The sequence below is a fragment of the Neopelma chrysocephalum genome, unplaced genomic scaffold, assembly GCF_003984885.1.
Source record: "Neopelma chrysocephalum unplaced genomic scaffold, ASM398488v2 Primary Assembly neopelma1_63, whole genome shotgun sequence".
Taxonomy (NCBI): Eukaryota; Metazoa; Chordata; class Aves; order Passeriformes; family Pipridae; genus Neopelma; species Neopelma chrysocephalum.
The window spans coordinates 8,828,375-8,853,008 of record NW_020897720.1 but is presented as its reverse complement, the minus strand read 5'-3'; the positions used below and the strand labels follow the sequence as shown (position 1 = coordinate 8,853,008).

Below are 24,634 nucleotides of genomic sequence, written 5' to 3'. Positions count from 1 at the left end.
ATTACCTGACAGCTGCCCCCCTTTTCACTGGACAGAGGGGAGGAAACTGGATTTGATGGGACAGCCCCCACGTGTTTGTGTAAGAACCTGTCTGCAGGAAGGTGAGGGAGAACAGTGTGGGTCTGTGGTAGTGGAGCTTCACCTTCTGGCTCTCCCAGGCTGCCCTCGTGGTGGGGTGACACAGTGCAGTGCCCCATGGACCAGACAGAGCATCACTGATGCCTTCAGAGCCTTCCCCAGCCTTTGTGCAGTGCACAACCCCTCTAACTGCTGGATGCTTACACGTGGCAGGGGACTCCAACCAAGGACAGGCCCCCCCCCCAGCCCTACAGCCACCCCAAGGAGCAGGCAAGGGGCCACGGCAGAGGCAGATGGCAGGTCACTCACAGCTGCTCCTCTGGATGATCTGGGGTGATGATCCAGGTCTGCTGGCCCTGGACCAGTAGCCCCTCTGTCACATGCTCCAGCTGTGAGGTTGCTGTCTGTGGCAATGTGCTACAGACACAAGACCCAGGGGAAGTCCTGTGTGACCACACTGTTCCCTGTAGCCTCCGTTGGTTTCCCTGTTGGGCTTAAGAAAGTGTAGAGTGGAAATTAGAAGTCCCTGTAAAGACTCATGTATTAAACCCTCAAAGTCTGTGTAGTTTTTCCATCTGCATCCAGATTCTTGCACTGCTCAGCCGTGGCAAAGCATGGGGTGGGCTGGTGGCTGATTGCACCGCTCGCTCACAATGCCTCAGTGCTTCCTTTTCTGCTCATTCATTTCCACATGCTGCCTCTCTTCCTCTGTTAGAGTGTGAGATCTTTAGGGCAGGGACTGGCTTGGCCTCACAGGTCTATGTGCTGCCTGGCACAGCAGGACCCTGATGCTGTATCTGGGACTCTGTTTCCTGGTATGGCCCAAACAGCAGCAGTAATTTTGTCCCTTGAGTTGCTGAGGTCTTTGGGTGTCACAGGGTTATTGAGGAGATGTTTTTGATTACAGTAAACTGCCTTGCACAAATGGTCTTAGAATTGAACTTAAAGAGAGAAATGGGGAATAAGCCCAAACAAACAGCCACAGCCCTCAAAGCTATAAAATGGAAAGTTTTGCCTTCTCAAGCCTGAAGTGTGTAATGCAGCATGAGTGAGTAGCAGGGGTGTTGTTCAGGGATCCCAGTGGTGTGTCCAGAGGTGCTGGAGGGTGGTGGTGGAGCAGGGTGGGTGGCTCCATGGGGCTGGTGAGCTGAGCCGCCGGCTGATGGGGAGCAGCACAGGGTGCCTGCAGGCAGGCAGGGAGGAAGCTACAGAAACATAATGTCTGGTTTTGACAGTTGCTACAATTTGTAACAGGAAACCATTTTAGCAAAGAGGGGTGAAGAAGGAAACAAAAATTTGAGCGTGGAGGGAAAAAGCTGCTTCAGATTTTGTTTTCTTCCAGGCACTTATTTAATGATGTTTCAGCTGCAGGCACAACCAAACCGGTTTCTCAGCTGCCTGCTACCTTGGGGAGGCATTTGTGGAGGTGGAATGGGTTTTACCAGGCTCATACATATTCTTGCAGTCCATACATGCAGGCAGCAATGATGATGAGACACAGCAGCAGACTCATCCCTCTCGTCACCCAGCATGAAACCACTCCAGTACTACACACAGAGCGCATCCCTCTTGGCAGTGGACCTTGCTGGGTCTGTGTGTCTCCATCTATGGATGTCCCAAAGCCATTGTCCTTCTGTGCTCCCAGTGCTGGAAATGAAGAGCAAACTTATACTCTTGGAAACAGTGACTCAACTCGGGGGGGAAAACCCTAAGGGATTTGTAGCAGATAATTGGCTGAGTATGGGAGACCATAGAGCTGCTGTTGTGAGCGAAGGAGCTGGTGTGGTTGTACTCAAGAAGGGAGGTTATGCTGCTGTTGTATCTGGCTCTTGTGCAGTCACTGCTGGAGCCTTGTGTCCTGCTACCGTGTCTGCACTTCAGCAAGAGTTGCAAAAGCTTAGAGAAAAGCCAAAGAGATGATTAAAGGATTGGAAAACATGCTATGCGGGCGAAGAGCTTGGTCTGCTTGCCTGAGCCAAAGTGAAGGTTGCAGGGTGTTTTATTGAACTGTGAGTATCTTGATGGGAACTTTGATAACAGAGAGCTCTGCTGTCCTGCAGATGAGAGTGATAAGACTCAGAAGGCTCACATTTGAAATTAGACAGGCTCTGAGTGAGGAAAGAAACACTGAGGGGGTGATTTGCTAATTGAATGACATGTCAATATTTAAAGTATTCTCTCTCTGCAAATGTTTAAATGCAGTGGGGTGTTTTTCTAGGAGACACAGGCTCTAGGTCGGGCACAGCTATTGCAGAGGATTAGGCATTAACCAGGGAAGCCCTGTGGCTGTGATTACACAAGTGCTGAGCCTGGGTGACAGTGCACTTACAGCCAAGGTGAGTGGCAGAGGAGACGAGGGACACCGAGGTCTGTGCTGGGGTTCCCAGTGGGTGCCTGCCTGGGGTGAGTGCCAGGGAGCTTTCAGGAATGTTTCCCTTTGATTTTATTTTGTGTGCAGCTGGCACTGTTGGCGACTCCAGGGTGGGCTGGGAGTGACAGTGGATTCCGTGTCTGTGGTAAAAGCAGGGAAATTCTATTTTACAGCAACTTCTTTTTTGGCTGCTTGCAGTGCCACAGCCTGCCTGCACAGCACTCTTTCCATTCACCTTTGGGAGTGCAGTTGGTTGTTTACAGTTTCCAGCGCCGTTCATGTGTGTGAGAAGCAGAGCATGTGAGTGTCAGCATCTGTCATACTTTTTTAATCATGCTGCTTCGAGAGATATTCTTGATAGCACCACTTTGCATTTTGGAGGTTTCACTTGGGGCTGCTAAAGCTGCACTGCAGCACCCAGCTGTTTTCTGTCTCAGATAGTTTTGCATAGAGTTAGGAGAGAAGTGCCTGGGTGGGCAGTTGTGTTCCTCTTATTCTGCATTCCTACTCTGCAGCTGAGTTGTAGAAGGAGAGATGACATAGAGATGTAGGTTAAATACACAAGGAGAGGAAAATGAGATAAACTGTGATTTTATCCCCTGCAGTGCCAGCCAGTTGTGGGGCTGGTTTTGTCCTTCAGAACTTTCCCACTCGGTCTTTTGCCTGCTGGCTGGTTGTCTTGTCGGGCAATCACCCTCTCTTTTACTTTGGATTTAGTGTGGAAACTGAACATCCAGAACCATGACGACTCACGTCACGCTAGAGGATGCCTTGTCCAACGTGGACTTGCTGGAGGAGCTGCCTCTGCCAGACCAGCAGCCATGCATCGAACCACCTCCCTCCTCCATCATGTACCAGGTACTTCAGCCCCCAGGGGCAGCGGGGAGGGAGGGTTGTTCTGGTAGCTCATGCAAAGCACGGGGCACACGGTGCTGTGAGAACTAGCTGAAAACATCCTGGGTTCAGCATGTGTAAGGAAGTGTTCAGAACAGATCTAGCCACAAATCTGTTCCCAAGGACTTTAAAAGGAAAGCACCAGAGATTGGTGAAAGGGATTTTTAAGGCTGAGCAAAAATGAGGACGAGAGTGCATGAATGGGTAGGAAGCAGGAGATAAGATTTGTGATAACAGCAGAAAGTTCTCGGCAATGTTTTTTTGTGCACATATTTCTGTGCTTCCTTTTTATGATAGTGCTTGCATCTAAGCAGGGCGAGATCAAAGTTCTGCCTGACTTTTTGCTACTAGCACAGCTGGAGCTGCTGGTTGGGGGAGCTGCTGGCATGCAAGGGAGGGCAGCTGCTAGAATCACTTCTCTGCCCTGAACAACCTCAGATTTAGCTGCAGCTGCACTGACCAAGCAAAGCTTGGCGTGAGCCCAGGGCACAGCTCAACCTCCTGCTTTTGGTTACACAGTGGGATGCCTTGGCTGCTTGGCCAGCCACCACACCCTGCCCTATAGCACACACCCAGGGTTAAATATAATAGGGGGTTACTTTCTCCATCCTGCCACTCCTGAATTCATGGCTTACCCGTGGCAGTGTATAAATACACTCCTACCGTGATTGCTGTGCCTTGTAGGCAGGGGTCTGGAATTACAGTATCTCTTTCAGCAGGTCAGACCCTGGGCCTTAGTATCTTTATAGGTTATCAGACCCAAAGGCTGTTCTGGGCTGTTCAAATTTCAGCTCTCCCTGGAAAATCTTGATACCATTTTTTGCTTATTTCTTCTTTCAATAAATTTTTAGCCTTTGCCAGCTTGTGTCCCATGGGGGGCTCAGGGTCCAGCCTTATGGCACAGCCTCCTTTCAGGACCACGAGTGTGTGCACACAGCTTGGCCTAAAAACCTTCTCTAAGCAGGGTATGGAGATGTTTCCTCATCATACTCCGTTTGTATATAGCCCTCTCCCCTGCTAGCCAGAAATGCCTGTGCAGGCTCAGCTTTTGTTGTCACATTAGTCACATATGAAGTCCTGGAGGCATTAAGAAGAGTAGCCCTGTGGCGATGGGTCTGTGCTCCCGGCTTTCCTACTCAGGAAATCAGTTATTGAGGTGAGTGTGGTCACTGCAGTGCTAATGCCATTGCAAGGAGCAGCTCTGGGTGCTTGGGACTTCTGTCTGCCCTGCCCTGCAGCAGATACCATCAGCCAGCCTGGGTGGAGGAAATCACCTGAGCGCAGAGCGTGTGAACGGGCACTGGGTGCAGAGAGGCTGAGGAGCTGCTTTTCCATCCCCCACCTTCCACTGCACTTTCTTGCTCCCCTGTCCCAACCCAAAGCAATATTGCAGCTTCCAAAACAGCTATTCATCCCAACAAGGTTTGTGCTTGCAAGAGCAACAGTAGCACTGATAATAGCACCTGCATGAGTGCTGACTTTTATATTGTTTTCCAGACAACTCATTCCCTGCCTTTTCGGTGTATTTATCCCTTGCAATTCCAGCTGACAGGATGTGGTCTTTCCCTAGCAGCCAGGGCACAAACAGATATTAATGATGCTGCATCTTTCTTTGAGTTACTAGGCTAAAATCCTTAGAATAATTGCTGTAGGTTTGGTCCATAGTGTGGCTGCAGTAAAGTTTGGCTTGATTTTACAAGGGTTTGTCAGTCTTAACTGCCATATTTCCACACATATAACCTGCAGGATTTCCTCTAATGAACATGTGTGGTTCAGAAGCATCTCAGGGTGTATATATGAACCTATTTCAGACCTTGAGGTGCAGCACCTAAATTGTTCATAGGCTGTTCCCGTTCCCCAAGACCCCTAATGATTGTGCTTTTTGCCAACTCATCCCATGTTAGACTGTATCAGGTGAGCAAACAACTAACTGTATTTTAATCCTCATCTTGACCACAGGCTAATTTTGACACAAACTTTGAAGACAGAAATGCCTTTGTGACCGGCATTGCCAGGTACATCGAGCAGGCGACGGTGCACTCCAGCATGGTGAGTCCCCCGGGCACTGCCCCAGTGGTGCTGAGCCTGCAGTGCCTGCCCTGCCCCATCAACACCTCTCTGTGTTTCAGAATGAGATGCTGGAAGAAGGCCACGAGTACGCCGTGATGCTCTACACGTGGAGGAGCTGCTCACGAGCCATCCCTCAGGTACTCAAGCCCTTCCCAGACAGGGATGTTCCCAGAGCATCTAGTTGGTTTTGTCTTGAGCGTGGGTTAGTTTGGAGTGGAGACGGAAGACCAAAAAAAAGCAAAGAAAACTAAAGCAGATAAGTTAAAAAGAAAGACCAATGACTCTCCAAATTGTCTCCTCCCCACCAAACTCTCAACCACTGGGTTGAGTGGTCTCAACCACTACTCAGCAGCTGGTAGCTGTTTCAGAAGCAGGTCTGTACTACAGCCCTAGTAAAGGGCATCTGCTCTGCACTCTCGTGCATATGAGGGCTCCATCCCTCACAGCTCCTAGCATTGCTTCTCACCTCAAACACACTCCCCACCAGCTGACTGCCTTACATACATTTCCTGCTTTCATGAGCCCCTCCCTGCCCCATGAAGTGGTTGCACCTGAAGTCCCACAGGACCAGCTTGTTTGTCTTACAGCTCCTAACAGAACTGAGCACAGCTCTGGTCCAGCACAGTGCATGGGATGGTGCTGTGTTTCATCACTTGGGTCTTTATCCATGTCTCTCTCTGGAGAACAGGTAGGCTTTGCTTTAATTCAAAGCAATTTTCTTACCAGTGCACCACCTGAATAGTCTTCTCTCTCACATTGTGAGGAGATTGAGTTTGCTTCAGGCAGAGGCAGTTTTTGGAAGTTGAGAGTAAAATCATCTGGTTTATATCACACTTTCTTCATACCTTTGTATGGTATCAAGAACTTCAGCTAAAAATTTCCCCAGTCCCAAGTGAGACTTTTGTGTTGTGTGAAGAAGGGAGCCCAGGCAGGCTGGGATGAGAAGAGCAGGTCCTTTCAATAGGTGGCAGTCTCAGGCTCTCCCAGGCTGGCACAGAGCAGATTGGGCAGCTGGGGCAAGTTTCAGTATCCCAGTCTGGTGCTAAGATTGTGGGATGCTCTCTCTGCTCCCACAGCAGCCCCTTAAAATTGTTGAAGTTGTGCGAGGATGAATGAAGGAGCACTTGAATATGACAGAAACATTTCCCCAAAGGCTCTTTTTTTGCTGCTGATACTTATGAGGATCCTGATCTCCCCATGTTTTTAATCATTGTCCTCCTCTACTGCTCGTTATTCTTCAATTATTCTGTAGTCCTTCACTCTCCAACCTGGATTTTGATGGCTTCATCCTGCAAACACCTACAGACATGAGTAAGGTTGCCCACATGGCTCACTGATCATGATTCAGCTCAGTCTCCTGCAATGTGAACACGTGCTGGATCCCTGCAAAAATGCCAACTGACACGTGCTGGGATGGGTGCTCTGCCCTTCCACTAACCCTACAGATAAAAGGGTTTGTGGCTCTTCCGTGGAGCCAGGAAAAAACATTTCCACATAATGTAATGCCCATGTTTGTGATTCCCCAGGAAAGGTCAAACCTCAATTCCCCTTGGGTTGTACTCTGCTGATGGTCTCATGAGACCCAGCAATGGGGAGATTTCTGCTGCTGACTGGGTAGTTGCTTATCTCCTATTTGTTTGTTATGCTGTGCTGCTATTGCCTCTCATGGCTGTGCCAATGGAAGGCAGGCTGTGGTTCAGCTGATGGCAAGACAAGTGCTACAGATCATCTGTTTTAACGTCCTCCCTGCAACATTTGTGCCTCTCTGAGCAGCTTGTAGGGTCCCTGCTCTCTGCCTCGTCCTCCCCCTCAGGACCTCAGGCAGTTCCACGTGTGACGGAGGGACAGACAACTCCACGGCAGAGGGTTCATTTACAGATTCACCAGATTTATCTTGGAATGACCCCTGCACTTTGCCATAGGGCACATGGCCAGGAGGGTTCTGTGCTCAGCCCCCCAGCCTGGCTACTCTCCCTGTGCTACATAAGAACAGTGGTTTTCCAGATGAAGGACAGAGCCTACACCTAAAGGTGCACCACACCTCCCTCCCATGAGCTGCTTCCTCATGGCCATGGTGTGATTCTTGGGACTGTCCTGTGCAGGGCCAGGAGTTGGACTTTGATGATCTTTGTGGGTCCCTTCCAACTCAGCATGTTCTGTGATTTTGTGATACTGCCTAACTGCAGTGTAGAACATGGCAGGGACATTGGATTGCCCACTACAGAGAGGGCAAGGCTACTTTGGCATCTTCCCCCATATGAAGCTGGCTGACGTGTCCCCCTGTGCCCTGTGCATCAGCTGCTGAAAGTGCACCAGAGCTGTCAGCCCCATCACAGCCTTGTGTGAGCAACAGCTGCAAACAGAACCAGAGGAGGACAGCAGGATGCATTCCCCTGCGCAGCTGGGGTTTTCCCTAAAAGTTTGGTAATGACTCCAAGTAACTGTTGGAAGTGAGATGGATGACAACTGAGTAAGTCCTTAAATTTAGCTTCCCAGGATTCCAATGATGGTGACTCAATTCATTGCTGTGAGCCACAGACAAGCCCAGTGATTTTTAACGGGTCAGCAACAGAACCAAAATAATCCCAGTGAGGCCATAGCAGAGCTGTAGCCTGGTGCCCTGTGTGCCCAGGGGACTTTGCAACACAAAGTCTCAGATAACTTTATGATACAACATTCCCACACTGTGCAGCAAGTCCAGACTCCATACTGCCTGTGTTCTATCCCAGACAAATGCATTAGGAGACATTTTTTCCTCAGAATGCCTTTTTAGAATGCACGGTGAGAATTTAGTGTCTGAAAATAGCCCCTTCTACTGTCACGTATTGCCATGAGAACCAGCTCCCTCTTGGGTACCTCCATTGTCCTCAGGTGGGACTCAGTGTGAAACAAGGAGAAGATGGTAGCCACTGTGGTCCACGGCAGGGTTGGAAGCTGATGCTGACATGGATGATTTTCTTTGCAATGCAGGTGAAATGTAACGAACAGCCAAACCGAGTGGAGATTTATGAGAAGACGGTGGAAGTTCTGGAGCCAGAAGTCACCAAGCTTATGAAGTTCATGTATTTTCAGGTAAGTGGTCAAGGAGAGAGGCAGAAATAATCTCTTACTTTGGTGTTAACATCCTAAGCAGGGCTGTGCTATCCTTGCCTGCCAGGACAGCTTGGAGAGCCCCCAAGCCTCTGATAGGTCTCTTCCTTGCAGCCACGTGAGCAGATACCTGAGACCTGTCTGAAGGAAAATCTATGTGTCCCTTGATCAGCCCCAAAATCCTCTGTACAAGTCAGGAAAGAGCACACCTCAGCCCTTCAAGTTCATGGAGGCCCAGAGCCCCCACTGTGTGGAGGTAATGGGTGGCACAGGCTACTGTTTCTCTGGGTTGTTGGCCGATGTGAAGAGCTGATTCTTCCCCAGCACCAGCACATCTTACTCTTCTGCTCTTCCCTCTGAAGCAAAGCCAGGAAGAGCTGAGGGCTGGTGGTGCAGGTGGTGCCTGGAGTGGGATACAGCCTTGCAGTTGGACACCTTCTTCCCCTGCCAAAAGGAACAAGGATGTGTTCACAGCCTCTGAGCTCAGGAGCAGTTGGCAAAGAGCACCACAGCTTAAATTTAGCAGTTGCTACACCTGAGGCATTTGACAAAATAATACACTTAGACCCCAACAGAGCAATGACCATGTGGCAATCACAGAGCTGCTGTGGGCTCCAGGGGCCTCTCCCCATCACCACCTGCATTGTAACGGGCCACAGCTGAGTTTCACCATCATTTTTAGGTTTTGTGTCCTGTGAGGTCTTTATGTCCCACATAAAAACTGAAGCTTGGTTTTGCAGAACACGCCACACTCACGAGCACTGAGGATGTTTGTCGGCAGTGGTGTGTAATGCTGCTCCGCTTCATGGGGACAGTGGAGAGGGACCCTGACCTCCATCCCCAGCCAAAAAATGCTTTTTTTGAAGGAAGCAGCTGGTGGTGGGTGGAGTGGGGTCCCAATGGTGGTGTGATGACCCTGCATGAGCCACTGCAGGGATGACCTGTCCCCCTGCCCCCCAGCGCAAGGCGATCGAGCGGTTCTGCAGTGAGGTGAAGCGCCTGTGCCACGCTGAGCGGAGGAAGGACTTTGTCTCCGAGGCCTATCTCCTCACTCTGGGCAAGTTCATTAACATGTTTGCCGTCCTGGATGAGCTGAAGAACATGAAGTGTAGCGTCAAAAATGACCATTCTGCTTACAAAAGGTGAGAGGGGCCAAAACAGTGGGAATGGGGACGGGACTGTGCCTGCTCTGCATGGGAAGCGCCTGGGCAGACATGTGAACTTGAGCAGGCTGGAGGGTGGGTTTCTGTGCTCTCCCAGGCTCTCTTTGCAAGTTTAGGCAAATCTCTGCCCTCGTGTGTTTTGATTCCCTCTTGGTAAATAGAACTGTGCTGCAGTGGGGTGTGAGGCTGTGGCACTGCAGCTCAGACAGGGGAGGTGAGTGGTGACAGTCTCATGCTGGCTTAGTGATCCTTGGTGATGTTGGATTTCTCCCCTTCCAGAGCTGCCCAGTTTCTGCGGAAGATGGCAGACCCCCAGTCCATCCAGGAGTCCCAGAACCTCTCCATGTTCCTGGCAAACCACAACCGCATCACACAGGCAGGTCCCTTTTCTCTGAACTGCTGAACCTTTCTGTGAGTAGAGAAAAGGAATGCTCTCGTCGAGGCTGACAGCACTTCAGACCAGACTGTCACAGTAGCTGTTGAGTCATTGCCACTGACTTTAATGGTATTTTGGTCAGGCTGTGTAATTCTAGCAATATCTCCTTCTCATGCATCATCTTGGATGGCTTTGAAGGTCTCTATGTCAAGACAAAGATGAAGGTCTGAAAGATGTAAGAAGAGGGGGAGGAGGAAGTTCTGCCAGAACTTCAAGAAATCCATCCCTTGTGGCTGCATGGGGACTTCAGCTCAGACCCCATGGCCTCCACACTTCACAGGCCCTATAGTTTCTGCTAATTAGGTACAATATTGTACAGAAACAGGAGAGTCAGAAAGTTGCTTCTGAGTCACCTTCCTTTGCATCTCCCTGTGTGATGTTTGGCTTTTGTGATCAGTCTGAAGGGGAGAGCTGCCCTGCAGAGGAAGGTTGTTCCTTCCGGGTAGTACCATGAGGTCAGTCTTCTGCCAGTAACTTAAGAAAAGCATATAGAAGAGGTTTGAAGGTACCTCTTATCATTCTACTTTTAATCCTTCAAATATGTTTCCTCCCTGGTTGCTGCTTTTCTTCAGCCCATGCCACTAATGTGGCTTCTGTTGATGTTTCAGTGCCTGCACCAACAACTAGAGGTTATCCCTGGCTACGAGGAATTGCTGGCTGATATTGTCAACATCTGTGTGGATTATTATGAAAACAAGATGTATCTTACTCCAAGTGAGAAGCACATGCTCTTGAAGGTAAGGTTTAGCCACGTTTGTGGGGCTGGGTGCTTTCATGGTTTTACTGTTGTTTTAGTAAAGTGAAATTCAGGACAATGTTTCTTTTCAATTTCTTAATTTTGTGCACCTTTGGGTTTACATGCATCCCTCCTCTGCAGAGCCAGTGCCCTCTGGTCACACAAGTTGCTCCACAGGCAGCAGCAGAACTGCTTTGCTTCCTCTTCCGTTTCCTTTCTGATCCCTGTTACTTTGTCTTTTCTGTGATACCTCAGTCCTCCCATTTCACCTCTTCTTTGTAGCTGAACAGACTGGTTGGGGCCATGGGTCAGAGATGTTCCACCCCCGTGCTCCAAAGTGACATCTCTGCTGGGCAGTGCCATGAGCTGCTTCTGTTACTCCTGTGACTTGAACCTTCTCCCACCATTTCTCTGCTGTCCTTTCTGATCTTCTTCCATATTCCCATATAAAAATTCCTTCCTCTTTCCTTTTCCTCTGCTCTTCCCCATCTCCATCTCTCTGTTTTCCCACAATCCTTCCCAAGGTTTTTCTGTTGTACATGGACATGCAGGATCACGGGCCTGACCTGGGTAACTGTAAAGGGCATTCTAACATTACCACCAACTTTGTAACCCAGAATTTTCTTCTTGGTGCCCATTCCCTGCAGAAGGCAGGTCCTTCCAGGTTTGTTTTCCTGACTGTAAAGAGCCCTCAAGATGAAGATGCCAAAGTATGTGCTTGTTTGGTGTATTTGTCCTTGCTGTCAGTCAGTTTTTGGCAATGATTGCAGTCACTATTGCCATAAAAACTTCACTACCATGGTGTGAGTCAGCTCAGGTTCTTTGAAGGATAATGTGGGTAGTTTGACTGTCTGTAATGATTTTTACTGAATTAATGGGGGGAAAAATCAATCCAGGAGAATATTTTAAATGTTTATATTGTTCTCTGGGTGTAAATGTTTGGCTTTGGGTGGAGAAGACTTCTGGGCTGTTGTTATGTGGGGGAGAGAGAAGGAACAAATTGCCAAAGGAAGCACCATGTTTTTGCACAGAAAACAGAAGCAATCTATTTTTTGTCCTCAGCCTGCCATGTGCATCCTTGAAGATATGTGCATGTTTTAGACAGTCTCCTCAGGAGAGTCAGGTGGCACAGGAGCCTGAAATGGTCTTTCCTCATGCCAAGTGGTAGAGAACTGTCTTTGACTGACTTGTGCTGCTGACTTCATGCTAATGAAATTTTGCCTTTCCATCTTCTCCAGGTGATGGGGTTTGGCCTGTATCTCATGGATGGGAATGTCAGCAACATTTACAAGTTGGATGCCAAGAAGAGAATCAACCTTAGCAAAATAGACAAATTCTTCAAGGTCAGTGACCTGTCTGGGTGAGGCTGGAGGTTATTGCAGACCAATGGATTAGCGACTCGTTCCACTGCACATGCTGCCAGCAAAAAATAAACCACAGGAATCGTTTACAGGTCCAAAAAACCCCAAAGGGTTAAGGAATTGTCTGAGCCAAAGTCTGGGGAATGGAATTGCTGTGACCAGCCATGGACACAGAGTTGCAGCATGGGCCATGCCAGCCCTCAGTGCCGGCAAGGCCAGGGATGGGTGAGCAGTGCCTGGAGCTGGCTCTGCTCCCCTGGTGCTGGAGCTGGGGAGCTGCTGCTGCAGCTCTGCCTGCTTCCTGCCAAGGGACTGAGGAGGGGGAGGGCGTGTGGGCTGTTTGGTGGGTGAGGGAAGGATGTGCCAGACCGACATCACTTCTATCTCTCCGCACATTTCTGAGGCAGGTTTGCAGTCTGTGATTTCAGGCCACCAGCAAACCTGGCTGGTTTGCTGAGGTCTGTGCAGGTGATGGTTGTGCTTCTCTGAGCTGAGGGACAGAGAACACAGCTGACAAACCAACGTGTGATCTGGCAGTTTTGTGTATAAAAAGTTCTCCCTGTAGAACAGAAAAAGCTTTTTGGGGGGCTTGTGTCAGCTGGGACTTGGAGGTGCTCAGTTTCATCCTCAAAAGGGTCACCCAGTGGTTTGACAAACCATTTTTGTCTTATCTGAGATGTGGGTTTTGGGGAAGGGCCCATGAAAACTGGATGCTCCCGGTTGCAGGGTGGGAAGCAGTCACACAACCTGCCTCTGCCAAAGCACATGTGAGGCTGAGTCCACCCATGGGCTGGTCTGTAGCTGGAGGCCAGGCTGCATTGCCCTGGGATCACTCAGCACAAGAAAGGTTTGGGATAACCCTGTGGCTTCCTGCCAAAATCTGCTGTGTGTAAGCCCCTGGCCACCCATGACAGAGACTGGGGCTGAGAGCCTGCACAGCACCCCAGGGAAAGTGATGCCTCCTTTCCAGTGCTTCTGCACACAGGGTGGATCCAGGAGGCATTTTGGGTTTGGGACAGATGAGCTCTAGGAGGCACAGTGGGATGTGGCAAGGGACAAATGTGTTGGCAGCAAAGACTAACGGCATAGCAGGAGAACAGCAGAATAATTTCCCAGACAGAGCAATTAGTTTTTTTGAGCAGTCCTTCCAGAGTCCTTTTGCCTTCACTGTATTAATCTTTTTCCTGAGATGGAAAGATTATTTTCTGTTACCAGCATTTGCTCCACATCAGGGAAAATGAGAAGATGATAATTTGGGGAGGGCACAGAGCGCTCCTTCCCCATCAGTCTTTCAGCACAGTGGATTCTCCCTCCTGCTTTACCCAAAGATCAGATGAGGAGTCTGGAAGAAGAGGTTGGTTGTGGTTTTGGATAGAGGATGCTTCCCTGCTTATTGCCTGGAGGTTCAGTTTATAGATGATGTGCTGGGTCTGTGCAGGGAGGGAACAGGTGAGCCCAGGTAGCTGGTTTCATGAAAGCTGCTGCATCCTTGTCCCGAGCAAGTGGGGACCTATTTACCCCAATTTGCACCATCTCCTGGAGACAGCCCTGAGAGCAAGGGGCCACAAACACCATAACCTCATGGATGGGGCAGTAATGAGGTGGTCAAAGACCCTCCAGTCACTGGGCAGACTGCTGAGGACTGCAGCTCTGCAGAGGTGGTTTGTCATGCTTTTCCTCAGAGTCTTCAGGGTTTTCCCTAGGTCAGCTTTGCTAATTCAGCTAAATCTCAGTTTAAATCAAGCCTTCAGTGTAATCTGTAGAGTTTGGTCGTCTTGGTGCATTCAAAGAGATTTGCTCTTTGTTGCAAAATGCTGTGGGCCATCAGAGAACCAGGTAAAATATCTTCCATTGCATGGAATAACTTTCTCCTTTACAGCTTTTTTTCCATTTGCACTTCTCCAGCATCTGCTGTGGTCTCACCTAATCAGTTAAGTACCACTCCAGACTATCAGATCTCAATAAGGAAAGACCAACTACTCCTCTTACTACATCTGCTTATTGCCTTCTGATTAAATTTCTAGTGGATTGACCAGGAATTTGAGTAGTGAAAATGAACTACCCCTTCATTTAAACCTTTTATGGAAGTGCTGCTGGGAATTCCTGATGGCAGCATTACACACCCTCCACACAATTCAGCCTGAGAAGAGAAACGTGTGATAATAGAACAGGGAATTTGCCATCATCTTTCCTGAATTTTGGGGCAAGGCTTTTCTAGCTGGGTGAAGTTGAAGCTTCATATTTTATTGATGAAATGTTGGTAGCTCTTGTTTGAATTTTGTTTGCAGTTGAAAGCTTAGTGAAGCAGGGACCTGTTTGAGCTTGAGGTACCTTCAGTGTGCTTGGAATTTATTTCCCATTCAAATCCTCCTGAGATGTAAAGGGCATGTAAAGCCATATTACTGCCTGTGCCTTTCTCTTTATGGAGAAGTTTTAAGACACATCACAAGCAGCCACAGTGCTAAAGTACATTCTGAGTGCCTGGGCAAAGTTGCCACATCCACAGGTGTCCAAAATACCAATGTGCTGGCTTTTCATCCCTCTCTTCTCTTGGAGGATTATGCTGGGAAACAACAAGCTCTGCTCAGGAATGTGCTTCTCTCTTTTTGTTGTAAGAAGAGCCTTTCCTCTGTCTGGTTACAGCACTGAACTGTTCTGGCCATTACCAGCCTGGTATCGGCGAGCCCAGGGCTCCAGAGCACTCACAGGGGATGATCTTCCTCACAAAGAAAGCCTTGTGATCATTTTCAGTCTCTTACTAGGTGGGAAATGACCCTGGGCCCAGGTTTGCACCTTGCTTTAAACAGCCTGACGCTTTCCAAAGCTTCAGAGATGCAGGATGCCTCTCCATAGTCCCTTGTGTTGTGCTGGGGCCAGGCTCGCTCTCTCTGCCGTGTTTCAACCATCTTTTGTTTTCTTTTCCAGCAGCTGCAGGTGGTTCCTTTATTCGGCGATATGCAGATAGAACTGGCCAGATACATTAAGACCAGTGCTCACTATGAGGAGAACAAATCCAAGTGAGTGCCTGCCATAATGTCTCTTGGCTTCTGTGTGTGTCCTGAGAGCCGTGGGAGCTGCAGCTCTGTGGTGTGTGTGAGGTCTGTGCACGGGTACCCGTGTGTGTCCCTGTGGGGTGTGAGTGCCAGCTCTGTGTGCTTGTGTGTCCCTGTCCCTGCATGGGAAGATGTCCTCACCAGCCCTGAGTGCTTGTGTGTGCAGCCAGCTCCGAACCCACGTGTAACCATCCCCCTGGGAGCAGGCAGGGGAGCGGGCATGCCTGTACCTCTGTGCCCACTGGAGAGGGCTGGGAGGGAGCTGGGTGGCCACTAGTGAGGCAGGAGGAAGGAAAGGCGTCTGGTGAATGGATTGGGGCAGTGCTGAGTGCTTGTGAGGTGTGTGAGTGCGAGCAGCGTGTCCCTGCTCTGGAGAGATTTTAATCCACATTTTGCATCTCAAGGACAAAATCCTCCAGAGCATGAACACAGCAGTGGATCTCTGCAGTAGCCAGGGTGTCTCCTCTAGCTCAGGCAGGTTTCATGAAGAAGGACAGCAGGAATGAGGATGGAGCCAAGGGGCTCAGATGAACTGGAAACAACTTGATGTGGCACTTAGTGCTGTGGTTTAGTTGACAGGTGGTGATCAGTCAAAGGTTGGACTCGATGATCTTAGAGGTCTTTTCCAACCTAAGTGATTCTGTGATTCCAAATATTGTGCAAGAAGGGCAGAAATGGAGTCTGTGGAGAGCTCAGGAGTAGCATGGCAGTGTAAAGCACTGCTTCGCAGCCTGGGCTCACAGGCGGTTTGCTGCTCCTGTCAGATGAATTCACAGACGTTGTTTCAGTCACACCAGGCATGTGCAAGGCTCCACTTGTCTTTGTAGCTTTGCATCACGCTGAGGTATTGCTAGAAGAATCGGTGTTAGGTTTGGATATCCTTGGAATGGGAGTTGCAACCACACATAAGCAAAGCCCGTCTGAGCTGTGTCTGGCTGTAGTGGCTGGTGGCAGCCTGGCTTTCATCAGGCTGTGGCCTTTCACCCACGGGACTGTATTGCATGGAAGTCAGATTTCTCCAGTGTCTGTGAGAAACAGCCTGGCTGGACTGTCTCTTCAGCAGGACAGGAACTAACCTGCAGTCTCATTGCTTCTGTTTGCTCGTCCCCTTCCACCCCGGAGGGTCTGGCTTCTCTGCCCGCCAGGAGCAGCCCTCCCTTGCCCCTGTAAACGCAGGTTGAAAAGTGCCAATTAATTGTTCAGGAGAGGTTTGAAAACAACATGGCAAAGCGTCCTGAACAAAAGGTTTTCAATTAAAATTGAAAAAAAAAAAAAGACAAAAATATTATTCTGCGTAATGTAAATTTAAAGAATATTTTTGAAAATTCAGAAGAGAAAAATTGTTAAAAATTTTGCACCTTTTTATCTCGAATCATTCAGAAAGCACATTTCAACGAAACGTGTCAGCAGCATTCCTCATTTTCTCATCTCAAAACCAGGGTAGCTTGCGGGCTGTTTACCTGTTCACGATTTTAATGTCTGTCTTGAAATCTGTCTTACCAGGTCTGTGTGCCGTACCTTACTAACCAGTGTTTCTTCCTCACTCGCTTTCCCAGCAAATTGCATGGGACTCCCAGCACTAACTCTGCCAAGGTGGTTCCATATGATCCCCATTTATTACTAATATTGTTTTTGTCACTTTCTTTCCCTCCTTGTCTCCATGAAAGTGGAATTAATTGGTGTTTTTCCTGCATGGCGCTTTGTCTCTGCACTGTGGACTAGGTTGTGTGTGGCAGGGAGGGCTGGTGCAGCCCTGGCCATTCCTGCTAACCTGCCGATTGTCCGGTGGGGAGCACAGGACATGGAGACGGGTAAGAGTCGAACCATGGGGCTGTGGGAGGATGGATTTCACCAGGGATGACGTGGCCCAGCACCTCCAGGACCTTCTACCATCACAAATTCTGGCAACAAGTGCAGTTATCTGTAGGGATATGTCTTCATCTCTATGTCCATATCAGAGGCAGGTTTCTCACCTTCCTTTGGTATGGCCAGTCTAGATTGGAGAACATGACTATCTGTCATAAGATGGACAATTATTTAGGGGGGAAAAAAGCATAATCTGAACTTTTACATTGTATTGACAGAGTAAGACATGAAAATCTTGCTGACAGGCATTTGCTTGCACAAACCATTCTGGTGGAGCCATTCTGGTTCTGTGTCTGGGGCTAATACATTACAGGGAAAAAGATATTAATAGACTTGGTTTGTACCATTCCTTCATATGACTGTGCCTTTGCAAGAGGAGTGCTACCTTCTTTTAGGATGTCATTACACTGTTACATGGTACCTGTGGCTCTGTGCAAATGAAAATCTAGTTCAGTTAATCATATTCTGCTTGTCATTTATACTCAAAGTTGTTCACTGAGCTTGTAGCATGAACCAGAACAAAAAACACAGTGGGAGAGCTATTCCTGTGCTGGCCCCTTGCAGAGTTTTTCCTTGCAGGAGAAGGCAGCATAACCCAGAGCTGGAGGAATAATCTCTAAGGGGATGATTATCCTTAGGTTTAGCAGAAAGGATGAAAATGATGCCAAGTCTTTGAATTTCATCCTTCCCTGAAAGCTTGTGCAGAGATGGTCTGGGAAATAGCCATCTCTGCTCTTAAGGGTAGATGAGCCCAACATTGACAGCAGTCTTCAGGGTGGATGGAGCAGAGGTAGTCAGGTTGAAAGGTGAGGCAAGTGTCCCCATCAGACCACCTCTGGAAGACCCCACACACCAGGGGACATGAGAGACAACACAGGCTGACATTTGCCCTGAAGGTGGCATGTCTGGACCATGTTGAAGTGAAGAGAGCAGCTGTCCCTGGGGTGTCTAAACGCAGCCCTGTGCCCTGTCCTTGACACCCTTGCTTTTCTCCCCAGGTGGACGTGCACTCAGAGCAGCATAAGCCCCCAGTACAACATCTGTGAGCAGATGGTGCAGATCCGAGATGACCACATCCGCTTCATCTCGGAGCTCGCTCGCTACAGCAACAGCGAGGTCAGTCACTCCCAGGGTGTAGCCACTGTAATCAGGCTCGTTAGGTGGGCGAGGATGGGAGAGAACAATGTAGCAGGAGTATGGTCTGCCACAGTGAGAGGGATGAAGGACATGGATGGAACAAACCACGTCTCGATCCAGCAATAAAAAAGCAAGTTATGAAAGGCTCTTGTAGGTGCAAAATCACGTGCAGTAGATCTCTTGCAACAGCTTCTGCTCCTTGAATTCATTATAATAAGCAGAAAAAAATTGGCAATTAAATGTTTATTATCAGCCAGATGTCAGAACACCAATGATTTGCAAATAGGATTTTTCTATTACACAGAGCTCTCAGGCAGGGCTTTGAGGAAAGTTCACGAGGGCATCTCTGTTCTTTTCATTACTGAGTGCCAGTGCTCTCTCTGATGCCATTGGGACTGTTTTTTTGCAAATGTGTGATCCTCATTAATCTGTGTTTGTTTAATGAATCGTAGTATACTGAGCCTTTTCCTTTTTGGCATTTGTAAGTGCTTATTTGAACTTTTAATCAGTAAAGGACTCTCAAGGATTTCAGTAGTATTAGACCATCTAAAAGGAGTGGGAAAGTGGAATAAAAGAGTAAGTTATTTGCTCTGAGGTTGCAGGTCAGACTCATTTCTCTACAGGAAATAGATTATGCCTGGGTGAAAAGAGTCTTGCCAAGTTATACCCCTTTTCCTGAGGGACAGTATATGCCCTACTCAATTTTAGCCTGATTGTAAGGTCACAGGGAATTCATTTCAGCTGGGATCTGTTGGCTGAGTGAGGCCCCTGCAGCAAGTTGCTGAATCTAACCCTGAGGTGATGTGATGTCCTGCAGGTGGTCACTGGCTCAGGACTGGACAGCCAGAAATCAGATGAGGAGTACAGGGAGCTCTTTGATCTCGCTCTACGGGGACTGCAGCTGCTGTCCAAGTGGAGTGCCCACGTCATGGAAGTGGTGAGTGTGTAACGTCCTCCTCTTCCCAGGTGAGCGTGGATGTTTTGACATGGCATGTAGCAGACTGTGGGAAGGTGAGCTTGCTTTCGTGCCACCTAACTAAGCCATTATCAGACACGCTGAGATCAGGCAGCTAATGACCCTGAACACCCCGAGTGTCAAATGGAGAAAGAGCTTGGTCATCTCACCCTGGACCTGAAAGCTGATTGGGATGAGTCTGGATCTTGAGCAACTAAAACTGCCATTCAAATGATGATGGAAATTCTTAATTTGAAAAATTTTGACCACATCTCAACACAAGTTCATGGATGTCAAAAGACCAATATGCCTAGCAACCTCCCAAAACCAGTATTCAGTAGAGTGGTAATAAAGCTAGGAAGTAGCACAAATTCTGCTCCCAAAGGAATGTCAAACAACGGTAGTGATGTCTAGGGAGTCATTTCCTGGCCCAGGCCCTCTTGAGTCTTTCCAGCCCAGCTTCTTGCTCATTGCAATGTTGACATTGTCTCTTTCCATCTTCTAGTACTCTTGGAAGCTGGTTCATCCCACAGATAAATTCTGTAACAAAGATTGCCCAGGAACAGCTGAAGAGTATGAGAGAGCCACCCGGTACAACTACACCAGTGAAGAGAAGTTTGCCTTTGTGGAGGTAGGTGCCAACTGCATGAGAGTCAGAGCCAGCCACTGCTGGTTTCCTGTGCATGTTCCTCAGGCCAGGGGAAGAGGATGGAAGGGTATCTTACTGTACTCTGCCAGTGCCTCATCCCTGTGGCCCATGTTAAAGGATTAAGGGTTCCCACATCCTTTAATTTGGCCCTTAATTTGCCCTTGGCCTGCAGCCTTGGCACCAGCTGACATTGGTTCTATTGGACATGGGGGAAGCTTCCAGCAGCTTCTCACAGAAGCCTCCCCTGTAGTCTCCTGCTATTGAAAACTTGCCACACAAACCCAATACAGTGGGCTTGCAGAGCAAGATCAGCAGCTATGTTCAGGAGCTGTGCAAACACGAGATCCTCAGCCAGTCCCCAGGACCCATCAGCTCTTGGTCCAGCTCTCTGTAGATGGTGCAAATAGTCCTCTGAGCCTGGCTATGGGAGGCCCTCACACCTTCATCTTGCCTTCCACAGCCCAAGGTGGTTTGAATATTGCCTTAACTTTTGTGGCTTGCTCCACTGTACTCTTGGTCAAGGAAGTCTGTGCCCTGGTGTGAATGCAGGTCTGTGCAAGCTGCACCCACATGTGGAGCATGTGCAGTTTCCTGGGATTGTGTTTTATTAAAGATAGCAAGAGATCAGGAGTGGAAACAAAGCCTGCCCAGGGACAGGGGTCATTTGGAAGAAACTGATGGTGTAAATCCTCTCCTCAGCTTGTTGTGATCTATAAAGCAGCTAACACCAAAAAAATTAGCTGCCTAATCACTGGACCTATGTAACTTGAGTGGAATTAGTTCAGCCCCTAATTCCCCTAATGTTGCATTTATGGACCTCTTCATGCAACGGAAAAACATCAGACACCTCTGGTTTTAATTTTTGCTTCAGGTAATTGCCATGATCAAAGGTCTGCAGGTGCTGATGGGCCGGATGGAGAGTGTCTTTAACCAGGCCATCCGCAACACCATCTACGCGGCCCTGCAGGACTTCGCCCAGGTGACCCTGCGGGAGCCGCTCCGCCAGGCTGTCAGGAAGAAGAAGAACGTCCTGATCAGGTCAGTCCGTCCCTGAGTGCAATGCAAAGCCCATGTGTTTATTTATGGAACACATTTATACTGTATAAGCCTGTGGCCCTGCGTGCACTCAGCGTAAACAACCAGCCAACATTCCTCGGCCAGCAGCTCCTCCCGAGGTGACTCTTGGGCATGACTCCACCAATAACAACTGTGTATGTTCCCACCTCAGATACTTTTCCTCCCATGTGTGCACAGCAGTGAATATTTTCATCTTGAAGTAAAATCAAGCTTAAGCACTACTTTCCCTCTCCCATCCAGTGTCCTTCAGGCAATTCGGAAGACAATCTGTGACTGGGAGGGAGGTCGAGAGCCTCCAAATGATCCTTGCCTGAGAGGTGAGAAGGATCCTAAAGGTGGATTTGATATCAAAGTCCCACGACGAGCAGTAGGACCATCAAGCACGCAGGTATATAAATGTCTGAATCTGTGTGGGGAATTAATGGTCTTATAGCCATGTAAGAGTCTCCCACGCTGTGGATTAGCAGCTGTTTCCGTGTCTTTTCCACAGTCTTCATACTATTGCACTGAATGTGGCTTTGGTGCCTAATTTGTTGTATAGTTCTCAAAGCTTCCCTTTTTAGGGCTGTAATTTTATCTAGCTCTGATGGGTAGTTGCTCATGGGTGCAGAGAGTGGTCGCCACCAGGGAGAAGCATTTTTTGTTCCACAACACCACAGCTTTGTGTGGTGGTGTCTTATGGAGAGTAGTAACTGCATATCCACCTTCTTCCAAAGCTTTACATGGTGAGGACCATGCTGGAGTCCCTGATAGCAGACAAGAGTGGCTCAAAGAAGACCCTGAGGAGCAGCTTGGATGGGCCAATAGTCTTGGCCATTGAGGAGTTCCATAAGCAGTCCTTCTTCTTCACCCACCTTCTCAACATCAGTGGTGAGATTATGGCAGGGGGAGGCTTGAATCCAACTCTTTCATGCTCAGAAAGGCAAAGGTGGATCAGCTTTGGTCCTCATTGACCTATGCAGAAGATTTTCCTTGTTTTTTCCCAAATATCCTACTTCTGCCTGATTCAGACATGTTTCTATGTAGTAATCATTGTGTGAACAGGACTGAGTCAGCAACAGCGAATAGCCACGTGCAGTAGTGTATTTTCTAGGACTGGACTTTCCTTTCTGTCCCAGACAAACTTCTGAGCCACTGGGCCCAGAAGAAATTGGAAGATTTCAGAGATTTTCAGAATCAGAGTAACTCTGAGCCATTGAAGTGTTCCCCCTGAAGCTCTGGGGCAAAAGGGATGATCCCTTCTTTCTTCTTCCATGACAAAGTACTCAGACAGCATGAACATGGTCTGGATTTAAAAAGAGACATCCTAGAAAAATGTTTCCCACCCAAAACCGGTCCAGTCTGAGGCTGCAGCAGCTGCCTCCTGTGCAATGTCCTCACTGCTGTCCCCATGGGGGTAACATGGGTGCCCTCCCACGGGGGGATCTCCTCTGCATTTCAGAAGCACTGCAGCAGTGCTGCGACCTGTCCCAGCTCTGGTTCCGGGAATTCTTCTTGGAGCTGACCATGGGCCGCCGCATCCAGTTCCCCATCGAAATGTCCATGCCCTGGATCCTCACAGACCATATTCTGGAAACCAAAGAACCCTCCATGATGGAGTAAGAGCTGATGGGCTGTGTTGGGGCTGTGCACGTGCTGGAGCTTGGGATTTTGTTTCGGGAATAGATGTTTCTTGACTTGCTGTCACGTGAATGGTACTGTGTGAACACCTCGTTAGCAGACACACAGGTGCAGCTTCCTGGCACTGGCACTTATTTATGTGCCATAAACAGCAGCTGGCACCTGCTCAGTTGGGATGTGGGCACGACGTGGTGGTACCGTCACCTGCACAGTCATACAGCGTGTGTGACCAAAGGGGGGTGGGCCCAGGCTAAGCCACCTAAAACACACTTTTTTTTTTAATGCATAATAAATAAGGAGAGGCATTGCTGTTATGCAAGTGTAGTTATGTTCATAATGTCTTCCTGGTTGGGTTTCTGTTGTATGGCCATTGTCAGAGCACTTTGTGGAGTGAGAGCAGGATGAAAGCCTTTCTAAGGGTTGGAAAGAAGCAAGTGTTGATTGAACAAGTCACAGCTCAAACCCAGGTCTGTTGTAGCTACTTTCTGCAGGACCCAAGAAGCGAGAGGGACTATTTGAGGGGCTGGCAGGAATGGCAGTGATAGGCGTGAAGTCAGGGAAAAAGCATTTTTTGCACTGAGCGGGGAAGATGCACTGCCTGCCATTTATGCTGATATGCTCCAAAGTTAATTTAAGACATGGTCTGTCTTCTTCCCCTCAGGTATGTGCTGTACCCCTTGGACCTCTATAATGACAGCGCATACTATGCTTTGACCAAGTTCAAAAAGCAGTTCCTATACGATGAAATTGAAGCTGAAGTAAGTTCTCTTCATCTTTATTGTATAGAAAGAGCTCACTGGGGTCATATTGCCCTGCTTGACAGTCCCACCCAGCAGTTCAGTGAATTCATTATAGGCACCTTCTGAAAAAAATATCCTGTCAGACTGAGAAGTTTTCAAAAGATCAGCATTTGCAGAGACCTTACAGACTCTCCTGATTAAGGGCTTCAACTTAGCTGTACCCATGGGGGACCGTGGAAGCCAAAGGCAGTCAAACACTGGGGACATGGAAGAGTCTGTCTGATGTGCAGAGGGTTATGAAACATCAGTGAAAAATGAGAAATTCCCTGAGAGGGAAGGATGATGGAGGGTAGGAGACCAGGACCTGTAAGAACATGCAGAAACTGTAAGATGGAAAATGTAACTGCAATTCTCTGCTTACCTTTAGCATGTGAGAACTGCAGTGTGCTTTTTAGATAGTGTGACCTTCAATACATGTTTGTCTTAAATGAGAGATCTGTGTTGGGTCGTGTTGATCTAGCATGCATGGGAAGGAGCTGCTCTGTGCTGGTGACACCCTCACCAAGTCTTGTTTTTTCTCCCCCAGGTGAATTTGTGCTTTGATCAATTTGTGTACAAGCTGGCTGATCAGATCTTTGCCTATTATAAAGCAATGGCTGGCAGGTAGGAGAACCTGACTGCTGATGGTGACTGATGATATCGCTGCATCCAAATTGCTGTTAAACCAAAAGGTTCCCCTCAGGGAGCAGCCGCTGCGAGTAGACAATAACATAGATCATCCCTGTCCCACGGAGCTGGCTGTCCACGTCAGACCAGTAAATGAAAAAAATGAATTAACAGTGGCAAGGAGACACAGTTAAAAGTGAAAACATAACAACTGGCATCCTGAGTAGCTGTCTGAGTACAGTTTGTGAGAGCAGCAGAAAAGCAAATGGAGACAACATGTCCTTACTTGACTTCTGTTTGTGTACCAGGCAGAGGAATGGAAGCCTCCCATCTCTGCAAAGCAGGAATATGCATTTGTCCTCACCCTAGTAAAGCAGCAGGACTTGTTCTCCCTTGTGGGGAGATAAAACCTTTGTGACATTTCCTTCTTAGCAATTTAAAGAACATGGATGAACTCTAATGAGAGTCTTCTTCTCATGGCCCCAAAGGTGAACCAAGTCTTCGGTGTAACTTTGCAAGGAGTTTTGTCTCTAGGTCACATTTGGCCTTAGAGAAGGAGAGCAATCACCATCACCAACCAAATGTTCCCACAGCAGATTGGGGACCACCCCTGTACCTGGCACTAGTGATATATTTCAGCACATTTTTTTTATCTTTTTGAAGGTTTCAGCC

The 24,634-nt window shown here is 48.5% G+C and overlaps 1 protein-coding gene across 5 annotated transcripts in view; it reads left to right on the top strand.

The window, feature by feature from the left end:
- CYFIP2 (cytoplasmic FMR1 interacting protein 2) overlaps positions 1–24,634 on the top strand; it is a 54,050-nt gene that overhangs the window by 3,656 nt on the left and 25,760 nt on the right. For 3 of the 5 annotated variants that reach the window (XM_027682440.1, XM_027682437.1, XM_027682435.1), the window contains 18 exons: positions 3,167–3,307; positions 5,303–5,392; positions 5,473–5,550; positions 8,384–8,485; positions 9,464–9,645; positions 9,946–10,042; positions 10,711–10,839; positions 12,077–12,181; positions 15,125–15,216; positions 18,117–18,234; positions 19,073–19,192; positions 19,716–19,841; positions 20,731–20,897; positions 21,177–21,324; positions 21,653–21,806; positions 22,378–22,534; positions 23,218–23,314; positions 23,883–23,959. In XM_027682440.1, coding sequence (XP_027538241.1) covers positions 3,191–3,307; positions 5,303–5,392; positions 5,473–5,550; positions 8,384–8,485; positions 9,464–9,645; positions 9,946–10,042; positions 10,711–10,839; positions 12,077–12,181; positions 15,125–15,216; positions 18,117–18,234; positions 19,073–19,192; positions 19,716–19,841; positions 20,731–20,897; positions 21,177–21,324; positions 21,653–21,806; positions 22,378–22,534; positions 23,218–23,314; positions 23,883–23,959 — 2,156 coding nt within the window. In that variant the 5' untranslated portion in view covers positions 3,167–3,190. Of the gene's footprint in view, positions 1–2,730; positions 2,750–3,166; positions 3,308–5,302; positions 5,393–5,472; positions 5,551–8,383; positions 8,486–9,463; positions 9,646–9,945; positions 10,043–10,710; positions 10,840–12,076; positions 12,182–15,124; positions 15,217–18,116; positions 18,235–19,072; positions 19,193–19,715; positions 19,842–20,730; positions 20,898–21,176; positions 21,325–21,652; positions 21,807–22,377; positions 22,535–23,217; positions 23,315–23,882; positions 23,960–24,634 lie in introns of those variants that run through there. The other 2 variants (XM_027682438.1, XM_027682439.1) reach the window with 2 other exon arrangements.